The sequence below is a fragment of the Mirounga angustirostris genome, unplaced genomic scaffold (genome assembly GCF_029215605.1).
Source record: "Mirounga angustirostris isolate CCGP_5_RB_7025 unplaced genomic scaffold, mMirAng1.0.hap1 SCAF_10, whole genome shotgun sequence".
NCBI classification, from domain to species: Eukaryota; Metazoa; Chordata; class Mammalia; order Carnivora; family Phocidae; genus Mirounga; species Mirounga angustirostris.
Genome location: NW_026991718.1, coordinates 109,649,202 through 109,672,879, shown reverse-complemented (window position 1 = coordinate 109,672,879; position 23,678 = coordinate 109,649,202). Strand labels below are relative to the sequence as shown.

At 52.9% G+C, this 23,678-nt stretch overlaps 1 protein-coding gene across 5 annotated transcripts in view; it reads left to right on the top strand.

Annotated features, from left to right (window-relative positions):
• The first annotated feature begins 1,841 nt into the window (after positions 1-1,841).
• The window catches only part of EBF4 (EBF family member 4), a 56,439-nt gene continuing 34,602 nt past the window's right edge, over positions 1,842-23,678 (top strand). For 4 of the 5 annotated variants that reach the window (XR_010405797.1, XM_064572918.1, XM_045885525.3 and 1 more), the window contains exons 1-7: positions 1,842-2,156; positions 2,670-2,791; positions 14,264-14,420; positions 14,638-14,701; positions 14,887-14,942; positions 16,479-16,552; positions 17,563-17,631. Coding sequence is in view for 4 of the 5 variants with exons in the window: in XM_064572918.1 (XP_064428988.1) it covers positions 1,857-2,156; positions 2,670-2,791; positions 14,264-14,420; positions 14,638-14,701; positions 14,887-14,942; positions 16,479-16,552; positions 17,563-17,631 (842 nt within the window). In the remaining variant the exon portion in view is untranslated. The remainder of the gene's footprint in view (positions 2,157-2,669; positions 2,792-14,263; positions 14,421-14,637; positions 14,702-14,886; positions 14,943-16,478; positions 16,553-17,562; positions 17,632-23,678) is intronic. The other variant, XM_064572917.1, reaches the window with a different exon arrangement.

Here is a 23,678-nt window from a genome sequence, read left to right as displayed (position 1 = left end):
GGAGGTCTGAGCCAAAGAAAGGAGGTCCAAGATGCGAACAGATCAGATGGGGCAACATCAGGAGGTGCAGAAGATGGGACTTAGTCAAGAGATCCCTGAGTCCACATGTTTATTGGGGGTGCAAGGAGAGAACAGAATGGGCGATGAGACTGAGAATGGATGGAAACCACGAACGGCTGAGAGACACAGTGGGATCTTGCCACCATTCCCCGGACCCTCTCCATTAAGTAAGAGGTAGGCTGTCTGCTGGAAATTTCGAGAGCCAGAGGTAGGTTTGAAGGTTGTAGAGAGGGGTGAAGCAAGTATGGAACGCTTGGTGGTGCTGGGGGGGGTTCTCTAAAGCAACGTTTCTCAAATGTAATGTGTACCTGGGATCTTGTTAAAATGTAGGTTCTAATCCAGCAGGCCTGGGCAGAGCCTAAGATGCTGCATTTCTAACAAGCTCCCACGTTCTGGGAGCAGTGTTGCTGCTGCTGGTCAGGGACCACATGGGAGGAGCAAGGATTTAGAGTCAGATAAGGAGATGGAGAAAGAGACTGGCAGAAGAATTCACCTTAACGAGAGACCTACCTTTGACAATCTCACCTGGGGCAAAAGCTGACACTTGGAGAAGTCTGGGTGAGAGCCACAGGCCCTGCACTGTAGGTGATGAGAAGGGGGACATGGAGAAGGAAGGATGGCAAAGAGGAAAGAAGTCAAGAGAGAAGGTAGGGGAGCCTCTGGGGTGATAGGAAGCCCAGCGGTGCCCCTGGGACCCCTCATCTAGGTCAATGTGGGGTGGACCACCAACTGCACACTTGGAGGCCCCCCAGCAGAGGATGGGATCTGAAAGTGCAAGAAGCAGGCAGGGCAGGCCACCCCCCTGCTGTTCTGCAGGAAGGTACTGGACTCATTCTGGGCTTGTTCAAAGCTTGGCCAGGACACATCAAGCCGGAGGGTGAGGTCAGGGGTAGAAATGGCTCTGCCCCTAGGAACAAGGTTGAGATGATTTCTGTGCCAGAAACTAAAAAAAAAAAAAAAAAAAAAAAAAAGGGAATGAAATCTGCAAATGAAGGTGCCGAGGAGAAAGAGGAGGTGCGTTGGGCTCTGAGTCCTACCTCTTGAGCCCTAAGTGTCCAACTCGCAATCAGAAATCAAGAGATTTCAGAAAGGCGCCGTCTGGAAACGAAAATGCTTTAGGTTTAGGCGACCCAGGGAAGGGGCCGAGGGACGGGGTGTGCAGGGACGCCGCTCAGCTGTCTGGCGCCCAGTCTAAGAGAGAGGGGGAGCTTCGAGTCCTAGGCTGAGGTTAAACCGAGGTCAGGTTTGAAATGCAAGGAGGACCGCAGTGGCGAGCAAAGAACCTCAAGAGTAAAAGCTTGGAGGCGTCAAAATGAGCAGCAAGCGCAGGAACAGGGTGTCAGCGTGGGCAGCACGGCGGGGACCCGGAGAGGGGGGTGAGGCCAGAAGCCCGAGCTCCGTCCCGCGGCGACCCGGAGGCGGCGGCGGTTTCTGAGCGCGGCGTGGCGCGCTCCCCCGGCTTTGGCGCGGTTCCCTAGCCGCGCAGCCCCCTGCCCGGGCCTCCCAGGCCCGCGGGTCCCTCCTGTTCCTCCCCCACGGCCTCCGCCAGGCCGCAGCCCCCAACCCCCGCGACCGACTCGCCAGGATCCGCCCCGCCGCGGCGGCCCGGGCCCAGCCGCTCCTCCCCCGATGATGTCACGTCCCCGGCCGCCCCTCGGCCGGCCGCGCCGCCCCGCCCCCGCCTCCCCCGGCCCCCAGTCCCCTGGGCCCGCCCGCTCCCGCCAGCCCTCCTCCCGCCCGCGCTCCCTCCCTTCGACTCCCGCTCCCCCGGGAGCGGCGGCGGCGGCGGCGGCGGGATGGCCCGGGCCCGCGGCCAGGCCCCGGGGAGCGGCGGCCGGCGGCGGCCGCGGCGGGGCGGCGCGGGAACCGGGCCCCGGGGGGAGTCGGCCGGGTTGCTGCTGCTGCTGCTCCAGGTGCTGCCGCCCGGGGCTGCTGCAGGGCCGGGGCGCCGGGGCACGCGGGGCTCTGGCGGCGGCGGCGTCTGCTGGCCCGGCGCTGCCCCTGCCTTTCCCCGGGACGCGCGGCTGCTGCTGCTCCTGCCGCCGCCGCCGCCGCCGCCGCCGAGCTCCGCGCCCGCAGCCTCCGCCTCCCGGATGGTAATCAGCGCCCCGCGCCGGCGCCGCGGGCGGGCGGGAGGTGGGGGGGGGCCGAGGGGGAAAGGGCGGGCAGCCCCGCGCCCCCGCCTCGCCGGAGGCAGCTCCCGGGGCGCTCCGGGCCCCCCCCTCCGACGACCGCGGCCCTCGGCAGCCGCCAGAGCGCGCCTCTGGGGCGCCTCCGCGCCGACCGGGTGCCGGCTCCGCTCCCGCGCTCCCCGCCCCGCTCGCAGTCCGCCCGCCGGCGCTCAGGCCGCGGGGGAATCCCTCCATCTCCCCGCCCCGCGCCCCGGGAGGGGAGGGGACAGCGCCGGCGCTCGCGGACCCGCTTTCTCCGAGGGAGCGCCCGAGAGGCGAGCGCGCACTGAGACGCGGGGACCCGGCGCTGCGCTGCGCTCCTGGAGGCGCCCGCTGCCGTCGGGTCGGGCTGAGCCCAGGCGCCCGCAGCCTCGGCGGGACCGCATTCCCGGCGGCGGGGGCGCCCACCGACCGCGCGCCCTTATGTTCCCCGCGCAGGACTCTGTGCCCCGCGGCGGGCTGAACCTGAAGGAGGAGCCGCTGCTGCCCGCCGGCTTGGGCTCGGTGCGCTCCTGGATGCAGGGCGCGGGCATCCTGGACGCCAGCACCGCGGCGCAGAGGTAAGCGCTCGGACGCGACCCGGCGCGCTCGGGTTGGACGGCTTCGCTCAGCCTGCCGAGCTGCTGGGGCGAGGGGTGGGGGGAGCCCTAACTCTGGACAGTCCCGGCAAGCTCTCCCGCCCACCCTTGCCCCGAGCGCCTCTGTTTCCTCCTGCGGCTATGGGGCGGGCCGGGGCGGGGCTTCTGCCACCTCTGCCGCGGTCCCGGCTCTGATTTCTGATTTCCGACTGTCGCTCGGGGGGCCGGCGGTCCAGGGCTCTAGAGTAGAAGGTATCCCCGCTGTCCGCAGTCCCTGAGCCATGACCCACAGCCACCGGCCGTCCAGTAATAGACAACCCCTCCTTCGTGGGCAGTCCCAGAGCCTCTCCTTGTCCAATTCCGAGGCTCTCTGCCAGGAAAGGCACAAAACCCAGCCCCCTTTCTGCTTTCCCACGCCCCTCAGAGTTGAAGGAGGGGTGCGTGTGGAGCCAGAGAAGAGGCTGGGGGCTGAAGAGTGGGGAACAGGCGAGCTGGACAGTCGCCTTGGCTGGAACGATTGGGGGCTGGGGCTGGGCGCTCAGGCCCCGTCTCTCCTCAGAGTGGTTTCCTGGCGGGCCCGGGGGGAGGCAGAGGGTCCCTGGGAACCCAGCATCTATGCCGACGCCTTTGCAGGAGTCTGAGCACGGGGCCTGGGTAGGAAATGGACTCCTGGGTTTGGAGAGGAAGTTTAAAGGGTTTGTTGACCTGCCCCCACAACACCTGACCACGGACTTTTTGTGCCCCTACTTGTGAGTGGTGCGGGGGGGGGGGGGCGTGTTGAGAAGGGGGGTTGTTAGATATCCTACTCGAGTTCTCAGTGGTTAGGACTAAGGAGGTGCTGCTTCTGCAGACCCTTGACCTTGGGGCACGTGGGAGCTGGGCTGCCGCGAGGTCTCAGCAGGTGCTCGACCAGCAGCCTGAAGGGATGCTATAGGAAGGTTGCCAAGGCCGACGGGGCCTGGCACACCAGCCCAACATTCCCATCCCTGGGCCTGTTCCGCGGACACCGCTCATAGTCCAAGCCCAGCCTCCCCCTTTAACAGACCCACACCTTGTTTCCTGTGGAACCAAACCTGTGTTTCTGCACTCCTGTCCTTTGCTAACTGTTGGCAGGGAGTGCTGGGGGGCTCTCCCTGGAGCTCATCTCTTCAAGAGAAGAGGGTCTTGCTATGAATTAATTTACACAGTTTTACTCATGATATAACTATATTCCCGAAAAATTGGGAAGTAGAAAACAAAATTCCACCTTTCTGATACAACTACTGTCAACATTTTAGAGTATTTCCTTCCCATCTTTTTTCGCATTCACATGCTTTTTTCCTGGGCTGTGCATACAATTCTGTATCCTGCCGGGTTTTCTGTTGGTTCTGTTTTTTTATTTAATTTGAGATGGTCAGTTCCTTAATGGGAGCTCCATCTTTTTCTCCACCACCAGCTGTGGTGAGAGCTCCTTGTAAGAGTGGGTGAAGAGTGCCAGGGGAGCCCCTGGGGTTTAGGGTTCTTATTTCTCTCGGACCGGACCCTCTGTCCCTGTGTCAAGCCAGCAGGTTTAATGAGGGAGAAGCAGATGCGAAGGAGGTGGTGCTCTTGTAGCCTGTATGGGTACAGAAGTGTGGGGATGGGACCCTTCCCCAGAGGATCTGACCAACAGCAGTGTTGTCTGCACGTGGGGGGGGGGGTTCTTGAGTGGCATTGAGGTGTCACATCTGAGTCCTGGGGACCACATCGCTGGGACTCAGAAGGCTTCCCCTGTTGGAAGAGGGGCATTTTTTCGGGACTGGGCTCGTTATTTGCAAGTCCAGAGACTTCTGTGCCTCAGGACACAGATTGGGAGCACACCCCTGCCCCATTTGGTTGACTCTGGACCACCTCCTTCCATGGGGGAGCAGCTAATCCTTTCTCCTTATTCTTCCCAAAGTGGCCCATCATCTCTCCTATTTGTGTCTTGGTCCCAGTCAGTCGGTTAGTCCTCGGTTAGTCCTCGGCTCAGGTCTTTCCATCCTGAAACACCAGCAACAAACATTCCTTTCCCTGTCCCCTACCTCCCTCTTCAACCTCTGCCTGCTTTCTCTCGCTCTCACCTCTGGGAAACTTGCCCAGGAGCATTCTTCCCCAAGCCTGCTTGGGATCTGACAGTTGTCTTTGATGCCTTGCCCCACAGCCCCCTGATTGTCAAGGCTCCTAGATGTTTCTTCATGTCCGAGGTCAATTTTTAACAATAGCTCACCCTTGCCCTCCACCTCTTTCCTCCCTGGCTTGAAGGTTAATCTACCCCCGTTTACCACCGCAGCCCCCTATCCCACTGCCCCAGCCCCAGTCTCTCACCTCTCCCCTGAAACCATCTGCCATGCCGGGGGGGGGGGGGGGGGGCAGAGCAATATTTCCGAAGAACTCTTCTCTGATCATGTCCTTCTCCAATTAAAAACTTCAGTCACCCCCACTTCCTCCCAGGTATTCAGCACTCAGGGCTCCCCACCATCTAACCCCAAACTCCCTTCCAGCTTCCGGCCCTTGGCATGATACTTGGCATCCAACAATGCCTCTTGAAACAGTTCCCCTGGCCCCAGCACCCACATACCCACTGAATAAAGTCTTACAGTCTCGGGGACCCACCGCACCCCAGCACTTTCTCTATGTGCGCCCTCCCACCGGACCTCAGGAAGAGATCTCAGTGCTGCCTAAGGATGCGGGCCACAGGCTGAGTCAGTGGTGCCCCACCAGCCCGTGCCTTCCTTTAGGGCAAGGATGGTGGCTTATCGTCCTTGTGTCCACAGCACCAGGACAGGCCGGAGCAGTCACCAGGGGGGGCAACGAGCATCTGCTGAAGGAAATAGGGGTGCATGTTAGGAAGTTCCCAGATCCCTTTCTGTTGGGCTCCCCTCCCCATGTTGGTGGTCTCCAGCATCTACCTGACTCCAAGAACCAGATACTGGGCAGCTGCCGCTTCCCAGCTTTATGCCGCCAAGTCTTACAGAAGGTGGAGATGGAGGAGAAGGCCCAGAACCTGCCAAGATCAGTGAGGGAAGCTCTGCCAACAGGAAGGAAAGTTCTGAGCAAAAGAAGGGTAGGGAAAGAGCGGGGTTCCATGCCCTTGCCCTGGAGGCAAGAGGGGAGAGGAGGGAAGTCTGGCAGGATCTTCCCAGTGGGGAGCTCTGCACAAGGACCCCGAGCCAGTGCTGCCACTTTATCTCCGAGTCGCAGACGCCAGCCCCAGCCCATGTTCCCCGGACTGCCTTGCAGACCGCGTCCTCTTGCTGGGGTGCTCAGCCCAAAAGCCACTCTCCTCTCCTGGTGGGATTCCCAGCCCAGGGATACCCCTGCAGGACCCAAGCCCGCCCTCCCCCTTGAGCGGCTCCCAGCACACAAGCAGGCCCTGGGAAAGCCAGCTGGACTGCCTTTCCTGTAAGCAGCTGCACGCTAGCCTCCCTGCTAGGAAATGCTTTTGTTTCCTTTAATAATTAATAGCCGCTCCTCAGCCTGGGACCTGGCAGGCAGGCCTGTGGGTGGGTGGCGAGGGGGTGGGCAGAGAGAAGCAGGGTGGGCAGCCTTTAGGTGGAATGGAGGGCAAGAGGAAGGGTGGGAGCGCTGGCTAGTGAGGTCCCCCCCACTGGGGGACCTCGGGCTGAGACAACTTCCTGTGGCAGGTGAGCCCACCCGCCGCGGCCGCCGCTGCTGGGCAACAGGAATAGGGGATATGAAGCAGCCCCAAAGCCTTCCCTCCCACAGGCCCCTCTGGACGCAGCTTCAGAGCCTCTAGGTCCTCCTTCTGCCCACATTGTCGAGGTGGGTGTGCCCCAGTGGGCTGCTACTTTTATCTTCCCGGTCTGCGGCACAGCTAGGCTCTGGGCCTATTGGGCTGGGCAGGGCTAGGCCAGCAGATCTTGGCTGGGGCCACGAATGCCAGGCCCAGTTTGATGGGCCGATCAGCAGTCCCAGGGGCCCAGGGGAGGCGTGCAGGGAGCAGACCAGTGGGACGCTTGGAGGAAGAGAGGACACAGAGAAAAGAGAGACCTATGTAGTGGGCCAGGATGGGGAAAAGAAGTGCTACAATTAGCAGAGATTTTAGGGAAAGCTGAGACAAGGGATGAGACGCAGGAGACATATGCTTTTTGTTCCTTCTACCTCCTGGGGGAGCCTCCCCCCATTGCAGACGACCTTAGGGCTTGTCCCCATTTCCCCAGCATCCCAGATTCCAAGGTGGATCAGGCCCAAGGCCAAGGCACTGCTCAGAACCTTGGGCTATCAAGGCGGGCAAGAGTTAGGATTCGGTGGGGAGCAGGGGGAGGCAGAAGGTCCGAAGATGCCCCTGAGGGGAGGCCAAACTCCAGCCTGGGGCACTTGTCCTCTGAGCGGTTTGGGATGCTTGTTTTGGGGTTTTTTTTTTTAAGATTTTATTTATTTATTTATTTGACAGAGAGAGACACAGCGAGAGGGGGAACACAAGCAGGGGGAGTGGCAGAGGGAGAAGCAGGCTTCCCACTGAGCAGGGAGCCCGATGTGGGGCTCGATCCCAGGACCCTGGGATCATGACCTGAGCCTAAGGCAGACACTTAACGACTGAGCCACCCAGGCGCCCCAGGATGCTCGTTTTTTTTTTTTTTTAAAGATTTTATTTATTTATTTGAGAGAGAGAATGAGATAGAGAAAGCATGAGAGGGGGGAGGGTCAGAGGGAGAAGCAGACTCCCCGCTGAGCAGGGAGCCCGATGCGGGACTCGATCCCGGGACTCCAGGATCATGACCTGAGCCGAAGGCAGTCGCTTAACCAACTGAGCCACCCAGGCGCCCCCAGGATGCTCGTTTTAAATTGCTCTTATTTATCATGAGCATGTAGTCAGGGATGTAAGGAGCCCCAAGTGACCTCCTGAGGATGGAGTTGAGATGGTGCGGTGCTCTCTGTGCTAGAAATCCATGGCAGGGGCCAGCAGCCGCCTCGAGAAGGGCCCTGGTGGGTCCTGCCCTGCCCTGGGAAGGAGCATCTCCAGGGACCACTGTGGCCTCCGCAATAGCAGCCAGACAACTCTGCAGCTCCCAGCATGTCCCCATACGCGTCCCCCAAGCACAGGCCACCTGAATGGCCCCGGCCGGGAAGGTCAGGTTGTCCTTGGTGTCAACTTTAACCTGGATTCCCAGCACAGGACTCAGGAAGCTCATGCACATCCGTGCTTGCGACAAAGCAGGTGTCCTCAGACCACAAAGTAGCAGCGCGCACCAAAGCCCTTCTGCCAGCGTCGCCTTTAACTTACGGGCTATTCCAGGACCGAAGATGGGAATGGGGGTGAGCAGGCCATGGTAGAAATGTGAAAACGAGCGCTTTCTCCTCCCATGCCCGGGTTCTTTAGTACAAGAGCAGATGCCCCACCACCTCAGCACACTCCAGAGTTAATAGGAAACTGTTTTGAACATTTTGTTGAAAGCAATCTTTCTAAGAAAGCCAAGAGATGTGTAATTCTTTTTGGAGCCTCACAAAAGTGATTAATGTGGCTGTTCTAGTCGTTCGGCTGCGTTTTTCTGGAAAAGGCGCCTTTGTGACATGCTTCGTGCACTGATGATGCTCAGGGAACGAGATGTCTCTGAATTATAGGCTCCAGCACCACATGTACCAGGTGAGGCCGTTCTTATGCCTATCTGCCAAGTTGCAGTCAGTCCCTTGGGCTGTAATTTTACTGGCTTCTAACACACCGCAGACCTCTGCATGGCCGGTGGTTGGTACCCTGCCCCTCTCCCCTCAGGACCCTTGCTAAAGGGTCTGCTTCCCCTGCTAGCCTCTGCCGGAGGCTGCTCTGCCCACCTGCACACCGGGCCAGAAGTTCCTGAGCAATGGCGGCCCAGGAGCCCTCCACCAACGACTAACTGAAGTTGGCGGATAACTACCCCAGCTCCCTCCTCCGAAGCACCTGTTCTAGACTGTTTCCAGATCTCCCAGCTTCCAGTCTCTCCCCTCCCCAACCCTCTCCCTTTGGGGCTCGCACTTCCATTTAGGCATGTGGATTGGTCACCTGCTGCACGTTGGGGGTAGAGGTACAGCGGTAACTTGTGGATAGAACACCCTTTTACGGAGCCTTTCCTTCTCTTTCTCATTCTCCAGCCCGGCCAAGTGTTTGCTGGGATCATCTCCCACATAAACTGTTTGCATTTGAATCCTTGCCTCTCCAGACTTCAGGGACTCAACTCCTGCTTCCCTTTTTTTCTTTTCTTTTCTTTTTTTTTTTTTTTTATTTATTTGAGACAGAGAGAATGAGAGACAGAGAGCATGAGAGGGAGGAGGGCCAGAGGGAGAAGCAGACTCCCTGCCGAGCAGGGAGCCCGATGCGGGACTCGATCCCGGGACTCCAGGATCATGACCTGAGCCGAAGGCAGTCGCTTAACCAACTGAGCCACCCAGGCGCCCTCCCTTTTTTTCTTTTCGATAAGGGATTTGTATCAGTAGACATCCTTGCAATTTCTCCCCACACCCCAGTGGGAGACCGCAGAATCGGAGACACTGACCTTCATCCACATCTGTCTGTCCCTAAGCTAGTATGAGAGCCCACAGTGGCCCCACCCCCCACCCCCCACACATCTGCACCCAGCAGGGGTTCTCCGACCTCTCTGCATCCCCTGTGTCCATTTTCTGAGCTGTCTGAGCGGATCTCTTTTTCTTTCTTTCTGTTCTTTAATCTTGGTTTGTTTTCGGATCTCTTTTTCTTTCTTTCTGTTCTTTAATCTTGGTTTGTTTTCTTGTTACAAGAGCATCAGCTCTTCCTAGGGAGGGAAGAGCTAAAGTCTCTCCCCTCCCCAACCCTCTCCCTTTGGGGCTCGCACTTCCATTTAGGCATGTGGATTGGTCACCTGCTGCACGTTGGGGGTAGAGGTACACGGGGGGACCTAGGAGAAGGAAGGGATAGTCCAGAGCTACCCCACGTTCTTGCTGATGTACTGATCCTTCTGTCATTGTCTGTCTCTTGCTCATAGGAAATACGAGAACGCCTTTCTAAAGCAAAACTTTTTCTGTTTCACCTTGCGCCTCTCACATGTCCAGCAGGGGTATGAACAGGGTAAACTGGAGACATTCACAGACCAGGAGCAGCCCTGGGTATGCCCGACAGTGGTCTTGCCCACTCTGCAGTCCTCTCCTGATCTGCAGGGCAGGGGATGGGGCTATAATATTCATATTGTTCTGTCCTTAATTTTGATAGTAATCCTGTCCAGGAGCCGTAAACTAGCCACCTGTCCCATTGTTTTGCCTGGATGGGTGTGAGCCCAGGAGGAGGAGGGTGCCTCAGACCCATTCAGCAAGGTGGGGAAGGGAGGATGAGTCTGGGCTGCCTCAGGAGAAGTAGACCTGAGCCTTCCCCCACTTTGGGGTTGGGCATAAGCATGTGAGGCAGTGAGACCCCCACCCATCCCCCAGCTGGCAGCACTGGATACTGGTCCATAGGCCCCAGGCTGTGGGAAGGGGGTTGGGCAGGGATACCTGCCCTCTTTCCTCTCCCTAGGTTTCCTGACCTCTCTCCCCAGGAATCCCCTCTTGTATGGAGGGCAGCCCCGTGAAGGGAGTTTGGCTTGGGACTTGGGCCAGACTTCCCAGGTCTGGTCCTTAGAAGCCTGGCAGGAGCTGACATGCAGCCAGGACCCAGGACTGACTGATATTTGCCAAGAGGGATGGATGAGAGAGAGAACTCATGCCAGCATTGCTGATTTACTCTTGGCCTGGAAGTGGAGGGGTGTCTGTGAAGAAAGGGTGTATTGAGCGGTGTAGGGGATTAGGTTATTGCTCAGCATCCACCCCTCCTCTGTGAAGGCCCCGTTTTCTGTACCCTCCAGCCCTGCTGTGTGAGAGCCTTCCAGGCGCCTCTCCTGGTCAAGCTGACAGAATAAAGGGCATAGTGATCTGGGAGGGCTCCACAAGCCCACCCCCTTCCGCCTTTTCTCCCCTCAGGTGGTCCTGGAACCTGACCCAGGGAGCTTCGCTTCCCCCTAAACTGGTCCTGGGGCCAGAAGGAGGAGTCAGGGTTGCTGCCTCATTAGCATATTCATCAGCAGTAATCAGGGACCTGCTGTGATCAAAGCTCTTCGGGCTTCCCTACCTCTTGGCAAATGGGACGCTGGAGGGTCAAGGCCGGGACTTGAAAGGACTTTGTCGCCTGAGAGGGAGGGGAGGAGAGGGCAGAGGAGGTGGGAAGCTCGAGGGAGGAGGACATCCGTGGAGGAAGGGACACATGTAGAAAGGACCTTTGGTGGGGAAGAGAAGGTGTCGGTGGTCCCCTCCAACTCTTGATCAGAAACCAGCAAGACCCATCACTTCTGCCCCTGAAATCAGCATTTCACAAGGACCAGTGAGGCTCCCAAGCAGGCTTAAGGAGGTGGGACAATTGTCCTTTTAAAGTTTATGTATTTACTGTAATATGTACGAGTAAAAACCCAAGCCCCTCAAGCCAGGATATCCCAGATATTATGGTTTTGCATGAAGCAGAGTAAGAGTAAGTTGATTTAAAATTATATGAACAACATTAAGGAGTGATGAATATGGCAGATGTTTCCACAGTGGCAGTGACGCGTCCATGATGGGACTCTGGTCTGAATGGTTCAAGGCAGCACTACCATCCTCATCCTCTCCTCTCCTCATCCCTGCGGCCGCTTCTCGCTTTCCCACCCCACTGCACCCTCCCCACGGGCAGCATCCTCTAAACGCTGCCTGGCTTCAGAACCTTCTGGTGGCCTTTCATTGTATTTCTCAAGCCATAGCCCTCAGCAGAATTGGTGCATAAAAAAATTAGCTCAAAACTCAGCAGTGTCAAACAACAAACACCCATTACATCACACAGTTTCTCGGGAGTCAGGAGTGAGGGAGCAGCTCGGGCTTCTCCTGAGGCTGCAGTCATCTGAAGGCTTCGCTGGAGCTGGTGGGTCTTCTTCCAAGGTGGCTCATTCACACAGCTGACAAGCTTAAGTGCTGGCTGTGGGCAGGAGACCTTGGTTCTTCTCCATGTAGACCCTCCACAGGGCTGCTCGGGTGTCCTCACCACATGGCAGCCAGCTTTGCCCTGGTGGCTGATCCAACAGAACAAGGCTGAGGCCACCATGTCTTTTATAGCCTAACCTTGGAAATCATATGCTGTCACTTGTTCCATATTCTACTGGCCACACAGACCAACCCTGATACAGTCTGGGAGGGGACTGCACAACAGCATAAATAGTGGGGGAAGTGGGGATCATGGGGCACCATCTTGGCTACCACACATGGGGAGCACCAGCCTGAGTCAAGCAGAGTCTATTCCTGGAGGGCGTCCCAGGGCCCCCTACATACACTTGTGCACGCTGTGAAGCCTCATTTCCCAGCAATGGTGGCCATAGCTGTCTTTTGTAGAGGGAAGATCTGAGGCCATGAGAGACCTAAGGAACACTCTTTTCAAGACCTTGGCCCAGGGCGCCTGGGTGGCTCAGTTGGTTAAGCGACTGCCTTCGGCTCAGGTCATGATCCTGGAGTCCCGGGATCGAGTCCCGCATCAGGTTCCCTGCTCAGCGGGGGGTCTGCTTCTCCCTCTGACCCTCCCCCTTCTCATGTTCTATCTCATTCTCTCTCTCAAATAAATAAATAAAATTTAAAAAAAAAAAAAAAAAAAAAAAGACCTTGGCCCAGAGGAGACAGTCTGAACTCGTGGCCTGGTTTTTGTGTCTCTCCAGACTTGGCACTTCTAATGCAACTTTTTCTTCTCTTCACTTAACTTTCTAACATCTGTGGTCCAGCAACACCAACCTTCACACCCACAGCCATTTCTTATGCTGTTTGTTCTGCCCCTTTGCCTGCTGCAACTGTTGAGCTCCTACTCATTCCTCAAGAACCAGGGGAAAAGCCACCATCTCCATGAAGGCTTCCCCTCATCTCTCACAGAAAGAATTCATTTTTTTCTTCCTTTGCTTCTATACATTGGTTTTTTTTGTTTTGTTTTGGTTTGGTTGTGTTTTTGTTTTGTTTTGTTTTGTTTTGGTATGTAACATCTTTTGGGGGGCAACCACCACTTTGTCTTGGTTATAGCTCTCTATATCTAGTTCTTCCTTTCCAGGCATTTAATTCTGGCCCCACTCAGTGCCGTGTGTCTGGGGCTTGGTATATCGCTGGGGCTGAGGAAATACTTGTATTGCTCTTGCCGGGGCCTTGCTTCTAGGAATCATTTCTTTTTCTTTTCTTTTTTTTTAAGATTTTATTTTTAAGGGCGCCTGGGTGGCTCAGTTGGTTAAGCGACTGCCTTCGGCTCAGGTCATGATCCTGGAGTCCCGGGATCGAGTCCCACATCGGGCTCCCTGCTCGGTGGGGAGTCTGCTTCTCCCTCTGACCCTCCTCCCTCTCATGCTCTCTGTCTCTCATTCTCTCTGTCTCAAATAAATAAATAAAATCTATAAAAAAAGAGATTTTATTTTTAAGTAATCTCTATACCCATGGTGGGGCTCGAAGCCACAACCCTGAGATCAAGATTCGCATGCTTCACCGACTGAGCCAGCAGGGCGCCCCTTCTAGGAGTCATTTCTTTTCTTCTTCTTCTTCTTCTTCTTCTTCTTCTTTTTTTTTTTTTTTTTTTGGTTAAGATTTTATTTATTTATTTATTTGAGACAGAACATGAGAGAGAGAAATCACAAAGAGGGGGAAAGGGTAGAGGGAGAAACAGATTCTCTGCTGAACAGGGAGCCCGATGCGGGGCTCGATCCCAGGATCCCAGGATCATGACCTGAGCCGAAGGCAGACACTTAACCTACTGAGCCACCCAGGCGCCCTACGAGTCATTTCTGATGAGCTAGGAGACAGCCCTTGGTGAGGCTAAACCAGAAGGTCATTCTGCCCAAGGGAGCCAGTGTATATCTTTCCCACTGTGTGGGCCGGTCCCTGTACACCTGGGGGTGCACCCCCTGCCTCAGGCCCAGGGTCCGGGCTGGGCAGACTAGTGGCCCTGAGCCAGTTTAATGTCTCTGAGAGCCTGAGGGACATCACCACCATCTCCCAGACGATGCCACAGGTTCACGAACGCAGTCGTGGGCTGGGGTACCCTGGGTTATTTGTTCCACAACCTCCTAGCTGCCCCCTGATGCTCTAAAGGGCAGTCACAGGAGCCTCTGGTCAGTTAGATGGGCTGTTCGTACCTTTGGTTTTAGAGATCAGCCTTTCAAAATGTGGGGCCCAGGGAAAAGCCTGGGAGGGGGCCTGTTAGGGGTGCCCCGGTTGCTGCCTGCTGTGCCCCTTGTTCCCAGGGGAGCAGGCTAGGGTGACGTCAGTCCGGGGAGCCGCGTCTGGAACCGAGATCCCTGGCAAGGGTGGAAGGGGCCCATCCCATCTGATTTGTGGCCCAGACTCTTGCCGCATCACCACTGCGCCCTGACCAGCTCCCCCCCCCCCCCCCACCTGGTCGGAGGCCCCGGGGCCTTTCTCCCCGGAGAGGGAGGGCGCCGTCCCGTGGTTTGCCAGCCCCTTTCCTCCTCGCAGCGGCGTGGGCCTGGCGCGCGCACATTTTGAGAAGCAGCCCCCCTCCAACCTCAGGAAATCCAACTTCTTCCACTTCGTGCTGGCCATGTATGACCGGCAGGGGCAGCCCGTGGAGGTGGAGCGCACGGCCTTCATCGATTTCGTGGAAAAGGACCGAGTGAGAGGCTCGTGGGCTCACGGGGCCAGAGCATGGGTGGGGGGAGGAGGGGGGCTTCCGGGAACCCCCTCCCACGGGGCGGACGGATGGACAGCCGGTGGAGGGGGGGAGAAGCGGGTGGGAGGGATCGAAGGGAGGGAGGAAGCCTGGGATTAGGCAGGGAGGCTGAGGGGAGGTCGGTGGAGCCGTGGGGACACTGAGCGTCCTCCCCATGCAGGAACCTGGAGCTGAAAAGACCAACAACGGGGTCCACTACCGCCTCCGGCTGGTGTATAACAATGGTGAGTGAGGCCTGCCGCCCCTTCCCGCCAGGGCCCAGAGGAGGTCTAGGTTCCCTGTACCTTGTGTGACACATAGTGGCCCATTCCTCGGGGCTGAGGAGGGCCCGGCTTCAGGTGGGAAGGGTGAGGAGTGTGGTTCAGTCATTAGAGGCCACAGCAAGCCCTCTCCACCTCCCCACCTTTAGGACTTCGGACGGAGCAGGACCTCTATGTGCGCCTCATTGACTCCATGTCCAAGCAGGTGAGCCCACCCAGGGGATGCTCAGGCCCATCTTGCCCTCCTCTTGGACCCCATCTGAGTGAGCATCCTCATCCCCCCATCCCCACTGGTCCAGCTCCTATGGCAGGAGGATGTGTGGCCTTGCCCTCCAATCTAGAAAAAGACAATATTTGTGCAAATGCCCTGTCTTAGGCTGCATCCCCTAGAAGTCCAGCCTAGATGGGCATTCAGGTGCATGTGCTTTATTGGGAAGCAGGGGTGAAGCTCTCAGGAGAAGGGGAGGGAGGCAAGCAGGACAGAGAAGGCTGAGCAGGGCTCAGCAAGGATGTGGTCCCAGCGGGAGTCTAGCCTCACCCTGATCCCCAGGGAGCTCTAGAGAAGGAATGGCACCAGAGTCGTGCCCCGTTGAGGCAAGGAGGCCAGGATTCTGTACGCTGTATCAGTCAGTCGTTAGCTGGGGGCCACTCCCTTTCAGACATTTCCAAGCTAGGCAGCTCCTATCTGCTGAGAGCAATTCTCAAGAGAAAGCCGTAGCAGCCTCCACTAACCACAGCTGGGGGATGGGTGCCCTGGTCCAGTAAAGGGGACTGGGTGGGGTCCCAGAGCTTCTACTGCAGATCCTTAGTGCCTTGCTGATCTGGAAGGTCACAGGAGGCTCAGAGGCCAGCATCAGGAGCTTGGGGAAATCGAAACCTGAGTAAATCCTGATGGATCCTGCCCAAGGCAGGGCCGCAAATCTCAGGGCTTTTCAGAGAAGTTGTGCGTGCTGGTAAGGAGCCGGGCTGAGTCACAAACAGACCCATCAGTGGCCTGGAATGCAAGGTGGAGACGGCTTTCCCACAGTCTTCCAGCAGCCTCCACCCAATCCCAGGGCAGAGGGAGAAATGGTTTGTTTCTAGAAAGCCTGTGGTCACTGTGGTGTGGGAGGCAGACCAGGGAGTGGCCAGTGGGACTGTGTGGGGACAAGTGTGGAAGGGTTTGGAGGAGGTCCAGAGAGGGGGGGGACCCCACCAATAAGGGATGGCCTGGAGGCACAGAGGATCATAAAGTGAGCTGCAGTTTAGGAAGCTCACTCCCCGCTGCAGGGCAGAGTGGAGGCAGGGGGACTGGTGGGGAGGCTGATCCAGCAGCACAAGGGGGCCACGCTGGCCTGAGATGGGGAGAGAGACTGGGGGAGAGCCCAGAGGGACAGTGCTTGTGAGCAGGAGGCGAGGTCCCCTAGGGACATGGGAACAGTGGAGATAGGAGTGTGTCTACCCCACCAACAGCCTGACCTTGGGGCCTGGGGACCTCCCCGGCCCCAGAGCTGTCTCTGGAAAAAGCTGCTTGTGGACAAACAGAATCTCTAGACCTACCTCATGCCACTCTTGCTGACCACAGCCCCCGGTGGGGGTCCTGGTGTGGGGAGCCCAGGTCCCAGCTCCTGTTTTGCCTTAATGTGCCAGAGCAAGCTGGAGGGCATGATCTTTCCTGGGGCAGGGCCCATCTCTCCCCTACACTTGGCCTTGAGAGCAGTCTCCTTCCCCTTGAGCCTGTGCATTCCTCCTCTCCCCCCAGGCCATCATCTATGAGGGGCAGGACAAGAACCCCGAAATGTGCCGAGTGCTACTCACCCATGAAATCATGTGCAGGTGAGGTTTGGGACACTTGCACCTTTGCCCCTTGGTCCCCACTGGGCCCTACCCCTGACCACTTCTGCCACCCCCCTCCTCGCAGCTCCGTGGGGAAGCCTGGTTGGGGGAGGCGAGGAGGGGTTAAGGAGGCCCTTGAGCACAGTGCTGGCTGAAGACAGGGTCCTTGAGGCCCCATTAGCCTGGCCTGTTTATGTGGCTTCTCCAAGTGTTTTTGTAAGAGAGGCCTCCTGCCACCACTGGAAAGCTTAACTAATAAAGCTCAGGGGAGGCTTGCTGAGGAGTGGGGGCAGGGCTGGGCCTCTCGGATTAGCTCAGAAGCTAGAGAGAGGAAACTCTGCTGCCTCCTGGGTGAGCCTCAGGGTGCTCTCTAGGGGAGGGGGTGTGGGGCAGACTCAGCTCTTGGCTCCTGGTCCCTGTTACCCCAGAGCTTGGCTTTTCTAGGGACGGTCTCCGCAGGAGATGCCCATCCTACAGGGTCCTGAGAAGCAGTTCCTCCTGCATGGAAAAGAAAAGGCTGTTCAAAAATTGGGTCGGGACACTGGCTGCCTTTGGAAAGAGTAGTGACAAGGCAGGGGCGTGAGGAGGCTTCTGGGGCGCTGATCATGTGGTCTTTCTTGGTCTGGGTGCCGGTTACACAGGGCTTCACTTTCTGATAATTCCTGAGCTGCATGCTTATACTCCGAGCTCTTTGCTGTATGAGAGAGAGACCCCAGAGGTGGCCTGCAGCCTGCCTTTCCTGAATCCTCCAGGAGCAGCATGCCTTTGGGACAAGGGTTTCCTGGCCCACCTTACATTCAGGACTGGGCTCTCCAGGTCCCTGCGAAGGACCCTTCTCCCCCAGGCTCCTGGGAGTGAGTCCTCCCGTCAGGGATTCCATACTCAGAGACAGGACACAGCATCCTCAACCGGATGCATGTGTGCACGCTTGCGTGCACGCACACACACACACACACACACACCCCTTCTCCTTCTTTCCCTTCCTCCTTCCCTCTCTCCTCTTCCCCCAGCCGGTGCTGTGACCGGAAGAGCTGTGGCAACCGGAATGAGACGCCCTCTGACCCGGTCATTATTGACAGGTACGGGCTGGGGAGGAGGCCCTGGGAGGCCACAGCGGGCTGACCGCAGAGTGGGGGGGCAGGGAGGGTGGGCACACCCACCCCCCATTGGTGGCTGGAAGCAGAGAAAACTGCCAGACACCAGGGAGCTGCCCCCCCCCCCTTGCCTCTGCGTGAAGCCCCTGGTGGCAGACTTCTGGGGGCTGGGCTTCCGAGTTCTGCTCCCCGGGGCAGGGCGTGGGGGCGGGGTGGGGAGGAAGTGAACCCCAGCCCAGAGAGCCGCTGGGAGGCCGGGGGGGGGGGGGGGGGGGGGGGGGGCTGGCATGGGAAACGCAGGGAAGGAAGGCCGCGTTCTAGTCCCCGCTCCACTTCCACCTCTGCGCTGCTTGACTTGACTTCTCGGAACTTTCGTTTCCTTCATTTGAAAAGTGGGGACATACTTGGCAGGTTTCAGTCGCAGGACTGTCAAGGTGATGCATGTAAAAATGCATTCTCCCACCATGATTTTTTAAAGTTATTTTATTTCTTTTTGAAGAGCAAATGCATATGTAAGGTACAAAATTCAAAAGGTACAATAGAGCACCCCCACCCCTACGTACAGCAGACTTTTATACCGTAGCTTTTTAAAAATTTCTAACAATATATCTTAGAGATCGCTCCATATTGGAACATAAACCCTGCTTTATTCTCCTTTTAATAGAAAACACATTCACAGGAGCAAAAATTCAAGTTTAGAAGAGTTTATAGCAAGAAGGCTGCCACCTCGGCATCTCACCCATCCATTGCCCTCCAGATAAGCAACCTTTGTTAGCAGTTTCTTGGGCATCTTTCTTGACATTGTCTGCCCATAGACAAGAAAATATAGATACATATTCTTTTTGTACGTTTCCTTTTGTGTTTCTAAAAATGATGGCATACGAAATGTACTTTGCAAGCACCTTTCCTTTTTCCTAAGAAACGTGTATATCTGGGAGGTTATATCAGGACACAAGAAGTCTCTTTCTTCTTTTTTGCTACAGAAAAATATTCCATGGTATGGATAAACTCTAATTTCATTCAACAGTCTGCCATTGCTGGACATTTTGGCCGTTTTTGTTCCTTTTCGGAGATAAAATACACTGCAGTGACTTACTTTGTCCCTGTGTCACTTTGCACATAGGTGCACACATAGGAAGGGTATTATAGAAGCAGAATTGCTGGGTCAGAGGAGATGTGCGTTTATAATTTTATTTATTTTTATTTTTATTTTTTTTATTTATTTGACAGAGACAGAGACAGCAAGAGCAGGAACACAAGCAGGGGGAGTGGGAGAGGGAGAAGCAGGCTTCCCGCTGAGCCGGGAGCCCGATGTGGGACTCGATCCCAGGACCCTGGGATCATGACCTGAGCCGAAGGCAGTCGCTTAACCAACTGAGCCACCCAGGCGCCCTGTGCGTTTATAATTTTAATAGTTATTGTCAGTTTGCCCTCTGCGGAGATTATACCAATTGGTATTCGTACCAGCAGTTTTGAGAATGCCTGTTGCCCACACTCTGGCCAATTAAATACGTTGTTTATTCATTCAACAAAAAAATTTTTTTTTAATATTCACTCTGTGCCAGGGTCTCTTCTATATTCTGTGGATTAAGCAGTGACCAAAACAGACAAAAGGCTTGTGTTTATGGGCTTACGATCTAGTAGGGGAGATGGACGTGAATGGAATGAATGAAACGTAGATTGTGTTAGATGGTGGTAACAGCTAAGGAGAAAAAGCAAGCATCAGGAAAGAGTAGAGAGTGTTGAGGAAGGGGGGATTGCAATTTTAGAGTGTTTAAGGAAAGCCTCCCTAAAAAGATGACACTTGAGCCAAGACCTGAAGGAAGAAGGGAGTGAGCCATGTTTGAACCCAGGGGAAGAATATTCTTGGCAGGAGCAGACCTGATGTGTTTAAGGAACAGCAAGAAAGCACAGGGGACTGGAGCGAGGGGGACAGTGGGAGGAGATGGTGTCAGGGAACCAACGGTGGGGTAAGAGGAAGGCAAGCCCATGCAGACAGGGCCTTGTAAGTTGCATATAGACCATTATAAGGACTTTGGCTTTTATTCTGAATGGCATGGAAGCGAGGGGCAGCAGGGAGGTGTTTGAGAAGAATGAGATGACCTGATTATATTTTAGCAAGATCACTCTAGCTCATGTGTTGCCGATGACCTGTAGGAGGTTAGGGTGGAAGCATGGAGATGAGTTAGGAAGCCAGTACAGTTATCCAGGTGAGAGAAGGTGGAGGCTGTTATAGAGGGGGTGTTAGGAGGTGGTGGCAGGAAGTGGTTGGACATATTTCATGGACAGAACTAACGAGATTTGTCAATGTTTTGGAATGTTTTGGAAGAATTCTCTATCTATGTTGATACTGATATCACAAAGAATTATGACAGGATCATTGTTCAAGAGTACATATAGTGATCCTGCAGGAAAATCTTCAAGGCGTGAAGGCAAGCCATCTTGGGATTGAGAAATGATTGCAACAGGCAGTGGCCACCATACCATTTTTTGTCTTTCTCCATCATCAAAGTGAACTGTGGTATCCTGGTGAATTTCATCTCTCTTACTCTGAGGTTGAGCACGCTTTCAGGTATCTAAACTCTCTGTATTTCCTTTTCTGGGAACTATCTCTTCATTTCCTTTGCTTCTTTTCCTATGAAGGATTGACTTTTGTTATTGATTTGTAGGAGTATATATTAAGGAAATTAGCCCTTTGCATGAGTCGCACAGATTTAGTTGGTTGTTATCTTGTAACTTTTCTTAGGGTGAAACTTGCCCAACCCCTCAGTCTTTTAAGTACACTGGATTTTTGTCATATTTGGAAAGGCCCTTCTCACACCAAAATTATTTTTAAAAATTTATCCTGTGGTTTCTTCTGGTCCTTTTATGGTTTCATTGTTTACATTTAAATATTTGGTCCATTTGAAAAAATATATAAGTTATTGTATCTCATATCATACATACAAAAGAAAAATATAACAAAATAGAAGTTATGAAGCATAATAATTAATGTACACCTGTGACCTGACCAACAAACTTAAAATTAGACCATTAAAAATATTACTGAAGCCACCTCTATGTTCCTTCACCATCTCATCCCACTGCCTACCCCTCTCCTAAAAGTAATAAGTAAACTGAGTTGTGTGTTCACACACAACTCTCTGAAAAATAATTTACCACATACAGTAAACACTATGTCTAGTTGTGCTTGTTTTTAACTTTATAAAAAGGATATCGTGTTGTAGTAGTCTTCTAAAGTGTTCTTTTTAAATTCAGCATTATATTTTTAAGATTTTTCTATGTTGCTGTATTTATAGTTGGTCATACTTTGTTTTTGCTATTATAAGCAAAACTGCCCTGAACATTCTTGTCTGTCTCTTCTAATTTGAACAGGTGCAAGAGTGTGTTTAGGATGTAAGCCTAACACTGGAACGGCCAGGTGATAGGGTGTGCACATGATTAACGTTAGGAGTCAATGTCAAACCATTTTCCAAGATGGTTGGGTTGTCCTGAGCCACGCTCCCCGCCACCTCCTCACCAACCCTTACTAAGGTCGAACTTCTTAATGTTGGCCAGTTTAGTGGCCACACAGGGAATTTTGTGGAGGCCTTAATTTGCATTTTCCTGATTACGAATGAAGTTGAGCATCTTTTTATTTGTTTATTATTATTTGCATTACTTCTCCTATTAAGTATATGCTAGTCTTTTGCCCATTTTTCTTTTTGAATTGTTTGGAGTTTTTATACTGATTTAAATGGATCTTCATAAGTCCTAGATACTGATCCTTTGTCAGGAAAGTATATTTCAGGTATCACAATGTAGTTGAACTTGCCAATATTTTCCTCATGGTTTTCACTCCGTGTTTTATTTAAGAAATTTTTCCCTATGCTGATTCATAAACATATTCTTCTATATTTTCTTCTAAAGGTTTTATAGTTTTTCATTTTACATTTAGGTTTATAACCCATGTGGAACTAATTTGGGGGCATGGTATGAATTAAGGAATCAATGTAATTGTTTTTACTTATGAATCACTAATTATTCTAGTATCATTTATTAAGTAACTCATCCTTTCCTACTGAACTGCGGTACCATCTGTGTCCTAAATCAGGTTTCCTTCTATTTGTGGGTCTGGTTCTAGACTATTTATTATGTTCCTTTGATTTATTTGATAATCCCTGTGCTAACATCACATTGTTTTAATCACTATAGCTTTATAATTATGATATAAACAAGTGTGCAGGGCAAGCCTCCTGCCCTCCCTTGTTCTTGAGAAGAGTATTGCATTTCTTGGTCTTTTGTGTTTCCCAATAAGTTTTAGAATCCACTTATAAAATTACACGTGCACACACACACACACACATCTTTGAGGGCTTTGATTAATATTACAATTAACTTGTACATTAATTTGGAAGAGAATCCACATCTTTATGCTACTGAGTCTTCTTATCCATGAATATGGTTTATCTCTCTATTTATGTATATTTTTCCCTAATGCCTTTCAATAAAGTTTTGTAATTTTCTCAATAAAGGCCACACACACTTACTTTTTTTCATTCAATTCACTCATTCAATAAACATTTATTGAGCATCTACTATGTACAAGGCACTGTTCTAGGCTCTAAGAATACCAGAGTAAACAAAGGAGACAAAAATATCTGTTCTCATGGAGGGCGAAGACACAGGGAAGATAGGCAAAAACAGTAATTCTAAGTATGTTAGAATGTGATATGTGGAAAAACTAGAGAAAAATAAAACTGATCAGGAATTTAGGGATCAGGGAAATGTGATTTTTAAATGGAGTGATCACAGTAGGCCAAATTGAAGGTGGAGTTTGAGGAAAGATTTGAAGAGAGAATGAGGCTTTCAGGTGTATGGGCAGCTTATTTCTAATACAATTTATCTTTTGTTGCTATTGCAAATTATATCTTGTTATATTTTCTAACTCTGTTGATAGTATAGAGAAATGCAATTGATATTTGCATGTGGATCTTTGTCTTTATATTTGTTTTGCTTTTTCTGTATAGACAGCCATCTTATGCAAACCATAACTGGTTTTTTTCCTATCCAATCCTTATTTTTTTTAAGATTTTATTTACTTATTTATTTATTTGTTTGTTTGTTTGTTTGTTTATTTTTAAGATTTTATTTATTTATTTGACAGAGAGAGACACAGCGAGAGAGGGAACATAAGCAGGGGGAGTGGGAGAGGGACTTCCCACAGAGCAGGGAGCCTGATGTGGGACTCAATCCCAGGACCCTGAGATCATGACCTGAGCTGAAGGCAGACGCTTAATGGACTGAGCCACCCAGGCGCCCCCTTTTTTTCTTATTTTATTGCACTGACTAGAACCTCAAGTACAGCATTGAATATAAGCAGTGGCCATAGCATTCTTGTCTTGTTTTTTATTTTAAAGAAAATGTTTCCAGTGTTTCACATTAAAAACATGGTTAACTGTAGCCATTCGGTAGCTATACTCTATCAGGTTAAAAACACTTGATAAGTGATTTTTTGTTTTGGGGGATTTCTTAAATCATGAATGGATATTGCATTTCACATATTGCTTTTCTCTGCATGTATTGAATTGATGAGATAGCCTTTCTCCTTCAAATTATTAATGCACTGAATTTCATTAATGGTTTTCCTAATCCTGAATTACTCCTGATATAAACCTAACTAGATAATGGTTTACTATCTTCTCTATATGCTGCAGGATTTGCATTGTTAATAACATTTTTAGAGTTTTTGCATTTATGTTCAACAGTGATTGGCTTGTAATTATCTTATAATGTCCAGGTATGATTTTGACAGTTAGTGATATACCAGCCTCAAATAATTAAAAGAGGCATAGTTCTTTCTTTTACTATTTGCTGGATGAGTTTGTGTAAGTTTGGAACGATTTGTTACTTGCAAATTCATTATAATTTGCCTTGAGTTTGTGGGGATGAGGAGACTCGTTTTTTTTTTAAATGGTCATAGATAATTCAGGCCTTCTATTTCTTTTTTACTCTGTTTTGGTGAGTTATATTTTTTAAGGAATTTGTACATT